Source organism: Lipotes vexillifer, unplaced genomic scaffold, assembly GCF_000442215.2.
Source record: "Lipotes vexillifer unplaced genomic scaffold, Lipotes_vexillifer_v1.1 scaffold21, whole genome shotgun sequence".
Taxonomy (NCBI): domain Eukaryota; kingdom Metazoa; phylum Chordata; class Mammalia; order Artiodactyla; family Lipotidae; genus Lipotes; species Lipotes vexillifer.
The window spans coordinates 2,848,981-2,863,992 of NW_006774065.1; the positions used below are offsets into that span (position 1 = coordinate 2,848,981).

The window sequence follows — 15,012 nt, forward strand, 5'->3', positions numbered from 1 at the left end:
AGTAATTGTTCTTGTGATTATTATACTTCCTATGCCCTTGCTAATTACAATGCATGTAATTATAACATAAATTATAATTTATAAATACATAAATTATAATGTAAATGACATGTGTACTTTACAAACACAATATACGATTCAAACTCAATTCAGAAATAGACTAACCCAAAGAGGATAAAAAAGGAATCCAAAAGTGCCTGGAGTTACTCATACCCGGAGCGTTCCAAAGATCTCAGGGAACATTCTTGGCACAAACCGCTCTGTAGGTGATTCACCTCTTACTCTCTTTCCCCAAATGACTGACCAAAGATCACTGCTTAACAAGCAGAGAGCTGGCAGCTTCAGCATCATGACATTTCTTTCCCGAGCCTACTCTGTGTTAGTTGAAGAGGCAGGTGCTGCTACGTGTCTAAACGAGGTTCGTGCCTGGGAGAGGAACCTCGGAGCCCGAATGGAATGCCCAGAGCCTTCCCAGGCCCCGCGGTCGCCCAGAGCGCTCTGGCTGGCGCAGCCCGGCCTCTTATTGGCATTCTCACGCCGGCCTGTCATCCACTAAGGCAGTGGTTCATTTGATTCACCCAGGGAGCTTTAAACATTCTAAGGCCTCGGCCCCATTCCCAGAGATCCTGATTTAATTGTTCTGGGGTGGAGTATAAGCAGTCATAGTTTTTAAAAGCTCCCCAGGGGATATGAATGTGTGGCCAAGGTTGAGAAGTATGGCTTTAAGGCAGGGGATCTCAAACTTTATCAGGCATCAACATGAGCAGGAGGGCCCCTTAAAACACAGACTGCTGGGGCTTCTCTGGTGGCGCAGTGGTTGAGAGTCCGCCTGCTGATGCAGGGGATGCGGGTTCATGCCCCAGTCCGGGAGGATCCCACATGCCGCGGAGCGGCTGGGCCCGTGAGCCATGGCCGCTGAGCCTGCACGTCCAGAGCCTGTGCTCCGCAACGGGAGAGGCCACAGCGGTGAGAGGCCCGCGTACCGCAAAAAAAACAAAAGAAACAAAAACACAGGCTGCTGGTCTGGGGGCCACAGCTTTGACAACCAGCTCTTACACCACCACGGCTAGTGGAGGTGATGCTCATGCCAAAAAGAATCAGCACCCGGCTTGTGATTTTCATCACAGAGTAATGGTGGGTGGCAGCTGTGAGGCATATTCTAATTCTTCAGGCCCACATCTGTCTCCTCCATTAAGTTGTAGCAATAGTGTTCATCTCTATTTCCACAGCAGCTTTGCTCAGAGCCCGGCACGTCGTGGGGGCCCAGAGAAACGTTTACTGAATGAATGAAGCACCGTGGGCACAACGAGGCCATGGAAGAAGTTCTCTTAAAACTCAAAAAAGGGGGGCTTCCCTGGCGGCGCAGTGGTTAGGAATCCTCCTGCCAAGGCAGGGGACATGGGTTCGAGCCCTGGTCCGCGAAGATCCCACATGCCGCGGAGCAACTAAGCCTGGGCGCCACAACTACCGAGCCTGCGCTCTAGAGCCCGTGAGCCACAACTACTGAGCCCGTGAGCCACAACTACCGAGCCCACGAGCCACAACTACTGAAGCCCGCGCACGCGTAGAGCCCGTGCTCTGCAACAAGAGAAGCCACCGCAGCAAGAAGCCCGTGAACCGCAATGAAGAGTAGCCCCCGCTCGCCACAACTAGAGAAAGCCTGTGCGCAACAACGAGACCCAACACAGCCAAAAATTAATTAATTAAAATTTTTTTAAAATGGTAGAACTGTCGAGGTCGAGTATCTATTCAACAGCTTGTCATTTGAGTTATAACTTTTTTTTTTGGCCGCGCGCCATGCAACTTGTAGGATCTTAGGTCCCCAGCCAGGGATTGAACCAGGGCCCTCGGCAGTGAAAGCGCAGAGCCCTAACCACTGGGCCACCAGAGAATTCCTGATTTATAACTTTTAAACATTTACACAGTCGGCCCCTGGACCTCTGCTGGTACCATTGCCCAGGCCCCAAGACGTGAGGGTGGCCTGTCCTTGGAAGGCCAGGGTCCCCTGGCCCAGGACTGCTTTACTCCTGCCACTGTCATTCTCCCCATAGGCCTTTGGGTTTGCGATCCTGTTGTCAGCCACAGGAAGCCACTGATGGCCTTAGAATTGTGTCTTATAATTAAGTTTTATAACCTCCCTGTTAAACGGAGAGGACCATGATACACTTGAACTGGCGCCATTCCTCGTCTTTATAAACGGGCTCCTGGTGCGGGTCGGTTTCTTCTGTGATAGTTTCATAGACTCGCAGGCTGGAAGGACTCTCCCTCCTCCTTAGACACACCTAGTGCTCTCTAGACTGTCCCTGGCAAATGAGGAGACAGTCTTTCCTCACAGCATCCTATTCTCCTCACACCCACTCCGTGTGGCCCATCACGGCGGCGTTTCGCACTGACCTGGGGCGGGGAAGGAGGGGCTGGGCAGCAGCTTCCAGGGCTGGAGATGCCTCTGCTGTTGGCGCATCACTCTGTCACTCACAACTGCCCCCCACTCCAGTAACTATCTGCACAACACCTGCCTCCCATCAGGTCCTGCCCGCTGGACACCGACCCAGGAGAAGGCCAGCCATTGGTGCTGGGCCACAGTGCTCTCTCCCTGCTGTCTGCCAGCCGGGGGAAGCCTCAGAGATGACAACACCACCATTCCCAGCGCCCTTTATGGTGACCTCCACCCAGCCCCTCATGGGGCCCAGGCTGCAAGCACTTCCGGGGATTCTTCCCCACCCCAGGTGAATGCTTTAAAAGGTTTTAAAATCTGAATGACAGAATTCCCTCGTGGCGCAGTGGTTAAGAAGCCGCCTGCCAATGCAGGGGACATGGGTTTGAGCCCTGGTCCAGGAAGATCCCACATGCCGCGGAACAGATAAGCCCGTGCGCCACACTACTGAGCCTGCGCTCTGGAGCCCGCGTGCCACAACTACTGAGCCCGCGTGCCACAACTACTGAAGCCCATGCGCCTAGAGCCCGAGCTCCGCAACAAGAGAAGCCACCGCAGTGGCTTCTCTTCTCTTTACTCCTCTAGAAAAAGGAGTGAAGTACTGATTATGCTACAACGTGGATGCACCTTGAAAACAGTGAAAGAAGCCAGACACAAACGATCGCACATCACATTATTCCATCTATATGAAATGCCCAGAAGAGGCAAATCCGGAGACAGGAAGTAGACTAGTGGATGCCAGGGGCTGGGGAGGGGGGATGGGAAGTGACGGCTAATGGGTACAGTGTTTCTTTTTAGGGTGATAAACATGTTCTAGGATTCGATAGTGGTGATGGTTGCACAACCCTGTGAACATACTAAAAGCCACTGACTCACTTTAAATAGGTGAATTGTATGATATGTGATATATCTCAATAAAGTTGATTAAAAGGAAGAAAAATAGGGAGCTGCCCGGTGGTCTTGTGGCTAGGGTTCTGCGTTTTCACTGCCTTGGTCAGGGGAGATCCCGCAAGCCATGAGGCGTGGCCAAAAATAATAATAGTAATAATAACAAAAGGAAGAAAAATAGGGACTTCCTTGGCGGTCAGGCGGTTAAGACTCCACACTTCCAATGCAGGGGGTGCAAGTTTGATCCTTGGTCGGGGAACTAAGATCCCATATGCTTCATGGTGAGGCCAAAAAAAAAAAAAATATATATATATATATATATATATATATATAATACAGAGGTGAAGCAATGGCAAAGGCAAGTAACAAAGCAAATCCCATCAGTTTTTAAAAATGTAATTTTCACCATGACTATGATCTATTCTTTTATCATCATAAAAGCAGTAAAGATGAATATGTGCTTGTTATAAAAAATGCAAACACTGGAGATGTAAGGAATAGAAGTAAAGTGCTCTATCATTCCCCAACCCTCAGCAATAGCCAGTGTTTGATGTCCTGACTTTTGTTTGCACTAAGACCAGCCAGCTGGGGTACAGACCGCGGCCCTGAGTGGCCGTGCAAGCTTCCTCATCCCCCTAAGCCTCACTGTCCTGGTTGGTAAAATGGAGATGATAAGAGCATCTGCTTGCTGTGAGGACTAAACGCAAGGGGGGCTGGCACGGTCCTTGGCTCTCAGCGAGCGCTCAAGCGAGAAGGGCTGGTCTGCTGTTGCCACTGTTGGTGTTACTGATATCATCAGCTGCATTCCTTTTTAGTGGCCGCGCAGCATTTTAGTATTTCTTTCTTTAGATGCTGTAAGTGTGGCGACAGCAATGCTCCCTGGCACAGGGCTCTCAGTGGACCAGGAAGGCCTCCCGACAGCAGTGGGCCATTTCTCTCACTTTGAGGATGGAACCACCGCCTGATATTTATGCTTTAGAACAAACCCAACCCACTGAGGACCTTTCTTCAAAGTGCAAACTTCCAAACTCCCTTGGGGTCTTCATCAGAGCAGAAACTGTGCCCACGACGGTTGGCTCAAATTTCTCCTCCTGCTATGGCAGGCGGCTGTGCCACCTGGCTATGCTCCCTCCGTCCCAGCTGAGACAGCGGTTTAGCCACAAAGATTAGTACACAAGGCTTGGGGAGGATTTGTTCGTTTATCTTTCTGGGTTTTGTTCTGAATACAAAAGCAATACAAGCTATCGCTTGTAGTTAAGAAAAATTAAATTCTACAGAAATGTATGTATGAGCCTCCCCTCTCCCCGGCAATTTACAGCCACGACGGTCTTCTAAGGAGAGTGGATGCGGCTAAATGGGAAGTCTTTTCATTTGTAAACCCTAGAGATGGGCTCACACTGCAGATGTGGAAACAGAAGCTAAGAGCTGAACTGGCACGAGCAGCAGAGGGACAGGAGGGGGTGCTCCTCAGGGAAGGAAGAGGGGGAGCAGAGCTCGCTGGGGGTCCAGACCAGCAAGGAAGCCCCCCTGGGGGTGGTCACTGGCACTGGGGAGAAGGTCTAATGAGGAGCTTTAGGTAAACGGCTGCGGAATGCGGTTATGTGTGAATCCTTCTGGTGATTCCCAGTGTTCCAGGGAAGTTGTCTTGTGCGGATGGGCTTTCTGTTTTTGTGGAAAAGGAGGAAGATGCTGAGCGTCACGTCTGGAATGACCTGGAGTGTGCACACGCACACGGGGGAGCCCCGAGGCCAGGAGAGCACAAGCCCCCAGGGCAGCCCCGAACTCAGACTATGGGTGGGAGCCAGGGCTGGGTTCCAGCTGGTACCAGAGGCCCCAGCTGACGGGGGTGATACGTAGAAAGTAGAGAGTAAAAGCTCTCACGGATCCCGTGCCTCAGAGGTCAGTGTCATTAAGGGTTTGGATGAAGTTCTTTCAGTTTTGCTAGGCATATATGAGATCTATATATTATTGTTAATGAAGTGAGGTCATGCTTTACATACTGTTTTGCAACTTGCTTTTTGTCCTTTAACAACAAAACCAGCACATTCTTTCTGAGTCAAGAATCATAGGTCAGGGACTTCCCTGGGGGTCCAGTGGTTAAGAGTCCGCCTTCCAATACGGGGGACGTGGGTTCGATCGCTGGTCGGGGAACGAAGATCCCACATGCTACGGGACAGCTAAGTCCATGCGCTGCAACTACTGAGCCCACGCGCTCTGGAGCCCGTGTGCCACAGCTAGAGAGAAGCCCGCGCACAGCAACAAAGAGCCCGTGCGCTGTAGCTAAGACCCGACGCAGCCAAATAAATAAAATTAAAGAATAAAAAAAAGAAGAGAACAGAAAGAAAAGAATCATAGGTCAATTTCACTGTTTAATAACTACTAAGTGTAGGTGTGCCTTACTTGATTTACCCCATCTCCTATCAACGGACCTTAAGGTTGTTTTAATTTTTCACTATTATAAACTATCCTGCAGTACATCACCGTTTTACACTTGTCTGAGTTTCCCTGTGGGATACACTCCTAAAAGCAGAATTGCTGGGTCCAAAGGTAAGCACGTTTAAAAAGTTAAGTGATTATTTCCTCTCCAAACCCTCCTAAACAAGGCTAAAGCTGCCGAATATACCAAACAGTTAGGGTTACTATTAATTACTCTGAGATCAAACAATAATGTCAGGGATTCTATCTTCCTTATTGTTTTTGCAGTCAAACATGACTGGTGAGCATATCGTTCATTCGTTTACTCATCCGACCAAGATTTGCTGAGCCTCCACAATGTGAGCTCTTGCTGGGTACACACCTCTCTGCCAGGATTGGCCTTAATTTATAGAACTAAGTGGTCGAACTGCTGTTAATTCATTGCAAAAACCTATCAAAAATCTATAACGCTCTGCAAGCTAAATAGAAACATAGCCACAAGTGACCAGGGAACACACCTGACGCACAGGCCTGGCCCCAACACGATATTCCGAAGTCCCGGAGGGAAAAATATATCTGTAGAGGTGGTGGAAGATGAAACTTTCTCGTATGTGAAATCAGCTATACAAACTGTGAAGAGCCCTAACTTAGGAACCCAAACTTAGGGTTTATAACATTATAAACATTGCAGATCTTTCTTTTTTAAAAAAATGAAGATTTGAAAGAGCAGCCCACCTCACCTCTTTGGCTGTGTTCTGCAGAAGATGGGAATGGTTAGGGGTTCTTTGGGGAGGGTTACATTCTTGTATAATTTGGCTTCAATCTACCACACTGACTAGATTCAAATCCCCAAGGCAGTTAAAATGACGTAAGAAAAATATAAATAATGTAGAGCCTTGGGGGGCTGGCTTGAGTCTGTGTTTCTAAGTCTTTCAAGTAACCAAGTGTGAAAATACTCTTATCAGCAGCACACACTTCTTCATGCCACTTCTCGGGGGAGGGGGAACAGCTGCATCTTAATAGGAAATGTTTCATTAACCATGACGAAGCCTGGGTTTAAAAGTTTCACAGTCCCGAAAACATTTTTATTAAAATCACTATAAATCTGACAGAAACTAGAGATCAAAAAGTTCTCCCCTCGGAGCTTCAGATATAAACTAATTCATCAGCAAACAGTGTTTGCACTCGGATGTGGCCACATCTGGATCGGGGGCCTTCAGAAAACATCTCCAAAGAGTAAATTTATTTTTTAAGTGGATTAAAAACCCTGGACTCCAGGGGATTTATGAAGACACTGAGTGGGGCACTGAAACCTCTTTTTAGCAGCTGGTGGTGGTGGGAGACACAACAGTCGTCAGTGACAACCTTGCAGTGACCATTTTAATGTGGGTAAAATAATATTCCATGTCACTTTATAACATTTGTTGCAGACTAACCTTTTTTTCTGGGTACTTTTTTTTTTTTTTTTTTTTTTTTTCCCACCCTACGGGCCTCTCATTTGGCCACGCTGCGTGGCTTGTGGGATCTTAGTTCCCCAACCAGGGATTGAACCGGGGCCCTTGGCAGTGAAAGCAGCGAGACCTAACCACTGGACCACCAGGGAAGTCCCTCTGGGTACTTTTTACGCATCAGCAAGATTTCGGTAGGTTGTTAAGCCTTATTATTTTTGGCCAATGATAGGACAATGGAGTGCGGCTTTGGTACTTACACTTCTGACTTGTAGAGGGAGCAGAAAAGCCACAGCCACTCTGTGCCGCTCTCCTTCTCCAGTGGTTCGTGTGGCAGGTGGGTGGCAGTCACAACGGACAGACACCCAGAATTCCCTTATCGACAAAGCAGGACTGCAGAGGACACATTTACACGGGCCCAGGGTTTACAATCAAGAATCCTGAGTGACAAGGCTACCATCAGTTTGATGACTTTCGGCCATTTACATAAAGTCTCTTTACCAGACAAATCAAGAAAATAAAAAACGGATTTTAGAGAGGGTATTGTAAACAAAGATCCACAGGGTCAGAGAGACATTCATTTAAAGGCCTTTTATAATCACACATCCAGAGACGAGGATAGGATGGATGGTGGAGGTAATAATACTGGATGGTGTTTTCTCAAACATTTAACATGTGCCCTGTACTGTACTAAACAGATACTCATTTAATCGTCACAATAAGTCCAGGGGCTGGGTACTACTATTAGCCCCATTCTACAGATGAGGAGACTGAGGCTTACAGAGGTTCAGAAACTTGACCAAGTCTCACAGCTGGCAAGTGGTTATAGTCAGGAGTCAAACCCAGAGCCACCTGACCCAGGAACCTGTGCTCCCAACCGTTACCCAGTGCTGCTTCCCTAGTAGGATGGCTTGGATCTGCAGCCATCAGAGAGAGGCTCCTGAGTGCTTACAGGAAATGTGAGACATATGGCCCATGATGGCATTTTTTTTTTTTTTTTTTTTTTTTTTTCATTTGTAGTGATGTGGATGGACCTAGAGACTGTCATACAGAGTGAAGTAAGCCACGGCTCAAGGGCCCAGCCGCTCCGCGGCACGTGGGACCTTCGCGGACCGGGGCACAAACCCGTGTCCCCTGCATCGGCAGGCGGACTCTCAACCACTAAGCCACGAGGGAAGCCCCCATGATGGCATTTTGGTGAGTTTCATATGAATATGATCCTTAGACACTGCAGGTAGCAACTGAGTCTGTGAGGCACTGTGGAGGAGGGCCTCTTCTCGGCTGGACTACCAGGTAAGGGGCAAAGTGGAAAATGCAGACTCCCAGGCCCCATACACTGAGATTCTGATTGGCCAGATCTGGGATGGGGCCCAGGAATCTGATTTTTTAATAAATGCTCCAGGTAATTCTGTTGCAGGTTGCCAGTTTGGGAAATAATGTTCTAAGGAACATGCTTTAGAAACACAGCTCTAGGGAACACTTTTATGTGGGTTGCACAAACTTTGCGGGTAGTTGCTTCTGTTTCTGACCATATACTTTTACAAAATGAACACTGGTCAAAAGACCTTTTGAGGAGCTTAAAGAATCCCTGACTTTTTTTTTTTTTTGGCTGCGTTGGGTCTTTGCTGCTGCACGCAGGCTTTCTCTAGTTGCAGCGAGCGGGAGTTACTCTTCGTTGCGGTGAGCAGGCTTCTCATTGCTGTGGCTTCTCTTGTTGCAGAGCACGGGCTCTAGAGCACGTGGCCTTCAGTAGTTGTGGTACGGGGGCTCAGCAGTTTTGGCTTGTGGGCTGTAGAGCGCAGGCTCAGCAGTTGTGGTGCACGGGCTTAGTTGCTCTGCGGCATGTGGGATCTTCCCGGACCAGGGCTCGAACCAGTGTTCCCTGCACTGGCAGGTGGCTTCTTAACCACTGCACCACCAGGGAAGTCCCCCTGATGTTTTTAAGGTACTCATTCAAGACTCAGCTGGGTTTATGGGCTCTGAAAACTCACTTCTCCAGATGCTACTTGGAGAATAAAAGTCACCTTCCAGTCATATTTGGAGCACCCAAGAAAAGGTGATTCTGGGTAGGCCACTGAAGCCAAGGGAAATGACTGGGACCACAGCTCACATCACTAAAATGTGCTCAGACACCTAATGTAAACATTGAGTCTTAGCTGGGTTTCAGGAGTTATGTATGTTTGATGGTGAGCTGCAAAATGCTACATTTCTGGAAAACTATTTGGCAATGGGCCTTAAAGTTCATATTCTCTGACCCAGTAATTCTATTTCTAGGAATCTGACCCAGGAAAATAATCAGAGAAGTATGCAAAAACCATACACAGAGATGTGCATCACAGCCATGTCTCTGACAGCCAAAATACTTCAGACAACCTATGTGTCTGTCAACTGGGGAATGGATCAACTGAGTATACAGCCTTTCAAAAGCATGTTGTCTATAGCAAACCAAAAAGCTTCTGCACAGGGCTTCCCTGGTGGCACAGTGGTTGAGAGTCCGCCTGCCGATGCAGGGGACGCGGGTTCGTGCCCCGGTCCGGGAGGATCCCACATGCTGCGGAGCGGCTGGGCCCGTGGGCCATGGCCGCTGAGCCTGTGCATCCGGGGCCTGTGCTCTGCAACGGGAGAGGCCACAGCAGTGAGAGGCCTGCGTACCGCAAAAAAAAAAAAAAAGAAAGAAAGAAAAGAAAAGCTTCTGCACAGCAAAAGAAACGATCGACAAAATGAAAAAGCAACCTACAGAATGGGAGGAAATATTTGCAAACCACATATCTGATAAGGGGTTGATATCTAAAATACAGAAGGGACTCATAACCAATAGCAAAAAGCCAAATAACCCACTTAAAAAATGGGCAGAAGACCTGAATAGACATTTTTCTAAAGAAGATATTCAAATGATCAATAAGTACATGAAAAGGTACTCACATCACTAACCATAAGGGAAATGCAAATCAAAACCACAATGAGCTATCACCTCACACCTGTCAGAATGGCTTTTATCAAGAACAAGAGGGCTTCCCTGGTGGCGCAGTGGTTGAGAGTCTGCCTGCCAATGCAGGGGACACGGGTTCATGCCCCGGTCCGGGAAGATCCCACATGCCGCGGAGCGGCTGGGCCCATGAGCCACGGCCGCTGAGTCTGCGCGTCCGGAGCCTGTGCTCCGCAACAGGAGAGGCCACAACAGTGAGAGGCCCACGTACCGCAAAAAACAAAAACAAAAACAAAAAAACAAACTCATAGAAACAGAAACAGACTGGTGGTTGCCAGGGGCAGGGCGTGGGGAGTAGGAGAAATGGGTGAAAAGTGGTCAAAGGGTACAAACTCTCAATTATAAGATACACATGTCCTGGGGATGTAAGGTACAGCATGGGGGCTCTAGTTAACAATACAGTACAGTATATTTGAAAGTTGCTAACATAGTTGATTTTTAAAGTTCTCATCACATACAAAAAATTGTAACTATGCAAGGGGATGGATGTGTTAACTAACCATACTGTGGTAATGATTTTTTAATATATACGTATATAAAATCACTATATTGAATATCTTAAATGCACACAATGTTATATGTCAATTATATCTTAATAAAGCCAGGGGTAAAAAGCATATTATCGAGGAATTTTCACATGCTCACAAAACAACAGTTACTGAGAATGTTGCTATACACGTATACATATACATACACACATACTCTGTAAATGTTGAGATATATACCTATATACACCATATAATGACAATTCTTTGTTTATCTGTATCTAAACATAAAACAATAGAAGGAAGTCCACCAAAATGTTAATAATGATTACCTCTGAGTCATTTCTATTTTCTTCTTTACAGGTCTATTTTCTAAATCAGACAAAGTTTTAAAATTAAGCTATATCCTTTATAAATCAAGTTTTCAGAGAATTGTTAATGAAATGGGAAGTGCGTATTACATAATATCAAGTGAAAATATAGGATAAAAATATATATTCAATATGGTACCCATTAGTTTTTTTTAAAATTATGTATGTATGTATATATATATATATATATATGTATTATATATAAATCAATCCAGGAAGATACCAATAACTGTTGTCTCTGTGTACTGGGATTATAGGTAATTATTTTCTTCATTCCACTTGTGTATCTTTTCCAAACTTTCTACGATGAGAATGTGTTAGCATTTCCAGTAAGAAAACCCAATCAGTTGCACTTTAAGCCACAGTTTCCACGAGGACCATTTCCTCTGGTCCCTGCTGGGAGCCCCTTACAGCTGGGCTGTGCTACGAGGCTCTGAGGAGCGGCTGCATCTCCTGAGCTCCACCCGCAGCCCAGGACGAGCACCTACCTCGCAGAAGCAGCCCATTCACACAGGCCAGGTGAATGGCAACTACAGGGAAAGGATCACAACAGCGAGCATTTACTGAGCTCTTCCTACGTAGCCTACTCTGTGCCAAGTGCTATGTGGGCATCAACTCTTTGAACTGGATGAGGCTGGTCCTCATGCAGCTAGGGGCCTTCTGTCTAATTCCAAAGCCATGCTCTTACCAACATCAAACTCTGGTAAGGGATCCGCCTTACAAGAATATCTTTATGGCAAGTCTGTTTCTAAGCAGTGCACCTGCTATGCCCAGGACCTCCTTTCTGATCCATTTATGTAAGAATAGTGTTAAATTTTTACTTTGACCTATAATGATTGCTCCCTGAGGTCGTTTTTATAAATAACACATGGCACGGCTGTTCTTGTTTTCATTCTACCTACCTTCTCTTCCGAAGGGTAAAAACCAATTGCTCTCATGACAAAAGGAAGCTCCGACAGGCAGATGTGTTCCGACACCTTTCTGGTCTCCATTGTATCAATACCTTGACTACGGAGCTGAGAATAGTAAAAATAGTCTTCCAGCTCCTATGTGGAAATAAAGTGGAAACACAACATGCATTTTTGGCTTAAGTCTGAAGCAGCCATTTAGACTTCAAGGACATTTTCTAGAAAGTACATTTTAAGCTCAGTGGGGAAAACAGCTTTGGCAAAAAGCAAGAAGGTTAACCCCGGGCACATCTGTTTTACAGACTTAACTAGATGTTACCAGGAAGCGTTTACTCTGAGGATAGTTACCCTGTAGAATTTTCCTTCCCTGCCACCAGACACCAGACCATAGAATGGGGTCAGGTTTTCGCCCCCAAGAGAAACTGCTGCCTCCAGGGCCCTAGAACAATGAGAGAAACATCGCTCTTAGCCAGCAGTCAGTCAGGAACACAATGCACCGCAAGGCTGCCCAGCTGCGGACCTCCGAAGGGTATTACAGCGAGGATACGATTAGGGTCTCTGTAAACTCGTTAAGTAAATTCCCTCCAAAATGAAGCTGCAAATGGAAAATTCAATTTCAAGTGTGGAACCCGGTGGTACAGGGCACCCGCTTTAATGACGATGATATTCTCTCGTGGATGACAGGGCAGACGCCTGGCAATTTGTCTGCAATCTCTGGGGGGAGGGAGGGAGGGAGGGTGGTGAGTCCACAGTCTCCCCAGCGGCCCTCCTGTAACTTTAGATCTGCATGTGACCAGAGCCAGAAGAATGGGACGTGGCACAGGTGGATGGCCGTCGCTAATTGCTTCCATAAAAACTCTGGAGGCCGCAAGGGGCCCATGCCAGTCAGATAAAAATAGCCCTCTGCTCTCTAACATAGGGTCAGATTTTTCCAAAAATAGGCCCTTTAAGTGGTAAGAAAACCTACTTTTTGTATGAGGCTGACTTTACCTCATACAAAATGCTAATAATAATATGAAATCATCTTAATAATCCACTAACTGGATTTTGGCTAATCAGACCATTAGCCTCTTTCTAGGGTTATTAAGACACCCTTTGTGCAGACCATGGCGGGGAAGTGGTTATGTGTACAGAAGCTGGAGTCAAAGGGACATGCCTGTGAGCCCTGGCTCTGCCACTTGCAAGCAGTGTGATCATGGGCAAGTGACTTAACCACTCAGGGCCTCAGCTTCCTATTCTGTAAAATGGAAATAATTACAGGGTCTGCCTCAGGGGAATGTTGTGAAAATTAAAGTGAATGCACAGAAAGGATTCCACATGAAGCCCTTTATTTTTCTCCTGTGATGAATCTTTGTTGAGGTGTGGGGTTGATGTGAATCCCAGCCCCAGCACATTACTCCATTGCTTGGGCAGATCACTGAACCCCTTGGAGCTAGTTTCCAGATCTGTACAACAGGGATGCCAACAGTGCCTACGTCACAGGATGGCTGTGGGGACACATCAGACAATACATGGAAAGCCCAGGGCCTGGCTCAGGACTATGATTACTGTTGAACTGGGTGTTGAGGTGCACCTACAGCTCTCCTGCAAGAGTCAGCCACAAAACAGTCCTCGGTCCTCTTGTCACAGCCCCGCACAAGCCCCACCCAAGCAGGCTGCGTGAGGTCCATGGAGCTGGTGTACTCTCCAGGTGGGCCTGGGGTCCAGGTGGGCCTGAGGACTGTCTCCAGTAGGGCCCTGGCTTCACCTGGCTCTTGGCTCTGATATTACCCATCGAGGCAGGTGTCCAGCTGAGAGGGCTCCCGCTCTGTGGCCTCCAGGCCAGGCCCAGGCCCATTCCCAACAGGCTCTGAGGGCAATGAGGCCACTAATGGCCATTTGATTCTGAAGCAGGGCCAGGTAAAGGCCCAAGTGACATGGAGGAGCCTGTCACCACCAGGAAGGCCCCAGGGGACAGGCTCACAGAGCTCTGGATTCTCTGGGAACAGCCCTCCAGCAGTCAGGACTACACCATGTCCCCTGCTTCCTGGCCACCGTCAGCTCAGCTGACCTGAGAGCCAGAGGGACAGGGCTGGGCTTGTCCCACCAGAGCTGGGGCAAGACACTCCCTCTCTCTGGTGTGAAATCTGGGGACTGTCAGTGGCCGAGTTCCCACTGAGTGACGAAATCCAGCTCTGCAGAGAGTGACAGCAACAGCAGAGGCGAGCTGAGAGCAAATGCTGAGGGCGGGCTGGCCTGCTCTCCCTGCAGTGCGGTGACCTGAGACCCCAGGACCCGCTCGTAACTTCCCCTTTCTAAGTTGGGTTCTAATGCTTGCCACAAAAAAAGAGGTCATTGGGGCCTCCCAGCCCCATCTTGGGCCACAAGATGGAGGTACATTTATTGAAAACCTACTGTGTGTGTGCCCAGAAATATACTCAGTGCTGTGGGGAATGAGCTAAAGCCCAAGAAACAGTGAGCACTGCAACCAGCATACAGCAAGAGCCCAGTAAACGCTCCCTAGGGGAGAAGGGGGAGGGGGAGGGGCAAGAGTGCCATGAAGGGGCATAGGCAGAGCTTGGGGGATGAAGGTCAGCGTGGGCTTCCCCAGCCCTGAGGGGGAGGGGAGGGGGAGGGGGAGGAGGGAAAGCAGGGGGAGGAGAAAGGGCACCTAACCCCAAGATCTGGCCCTTCACTTCCCCGTGAGCTCAAACCAACAGATGGTCCTTACTTGCCAAATGTGTTAGAGTTGCACCTCCTACTCCTGGGCCTTACACACCATCTGTCGGGGCTTCAGACCAGGGTAATGAGCAGAACTGAAAGTCTTCCGGATTTACGACAAAAAAATTTATAAATAGACTTTACTGTTTAAGAATACGTCAGTTTTGTTTTTCACAGTTGTTACTGTAAATACCTTGTGCCTGTTCATGGATTATTTTATTCTAAAATATTTTGTCAAATGTGTATCAACCAAATTAAAAACAAAGGCTTTCATGTTAGCAACAACAGCAACAACAACAAAAGGCGGGGGGCTTCCCTGGTGGCGCAGTGATTGAGAGTCCGCCTGCCGATGCAGGGGACACGGGTTCGTGCCCCGG

The 15,012-nt window shown here is 47.9% G+C and overlaps 1 protein-coding gene and 1 non-coding gene across 2 annotated transcripts in view; both read right to left on the bottom strand.

Annotated features, from left to right (window-relative positions):
- The window catches only part of CFAP251 (cilia and flagella associated protein 251), a 65,516-nt gene that overhangs the window by 5,425 nt on the left and 45,079 nt on the right, over positions 1-15,012 (bottom strand). The window contains exons 18-19 of the mRNA XM_007448745.1: positions 12,284-12,374; positions 11,930-12,073 (exon numbers count right to left, since the gene is read on the bottom strand). Coding sequence (XP_007448807.1) covers positions 11,930-12,073; positions 12,284-12,374 — 235 coding nt within the window. The remainder of the gene's footprint in view (positions 1-11,929; positions 12,074-12,283; positions 12,375-15,012) is intronic.
- On the bottom strand, positions 1,819-1,891 carry TRNAE-UUC (transfer RNA glutamic acid (anticodon UUC)). The gene has a single exon. It is a non-coding gene; the product is annotated as a tRNA-Glu (tRNA).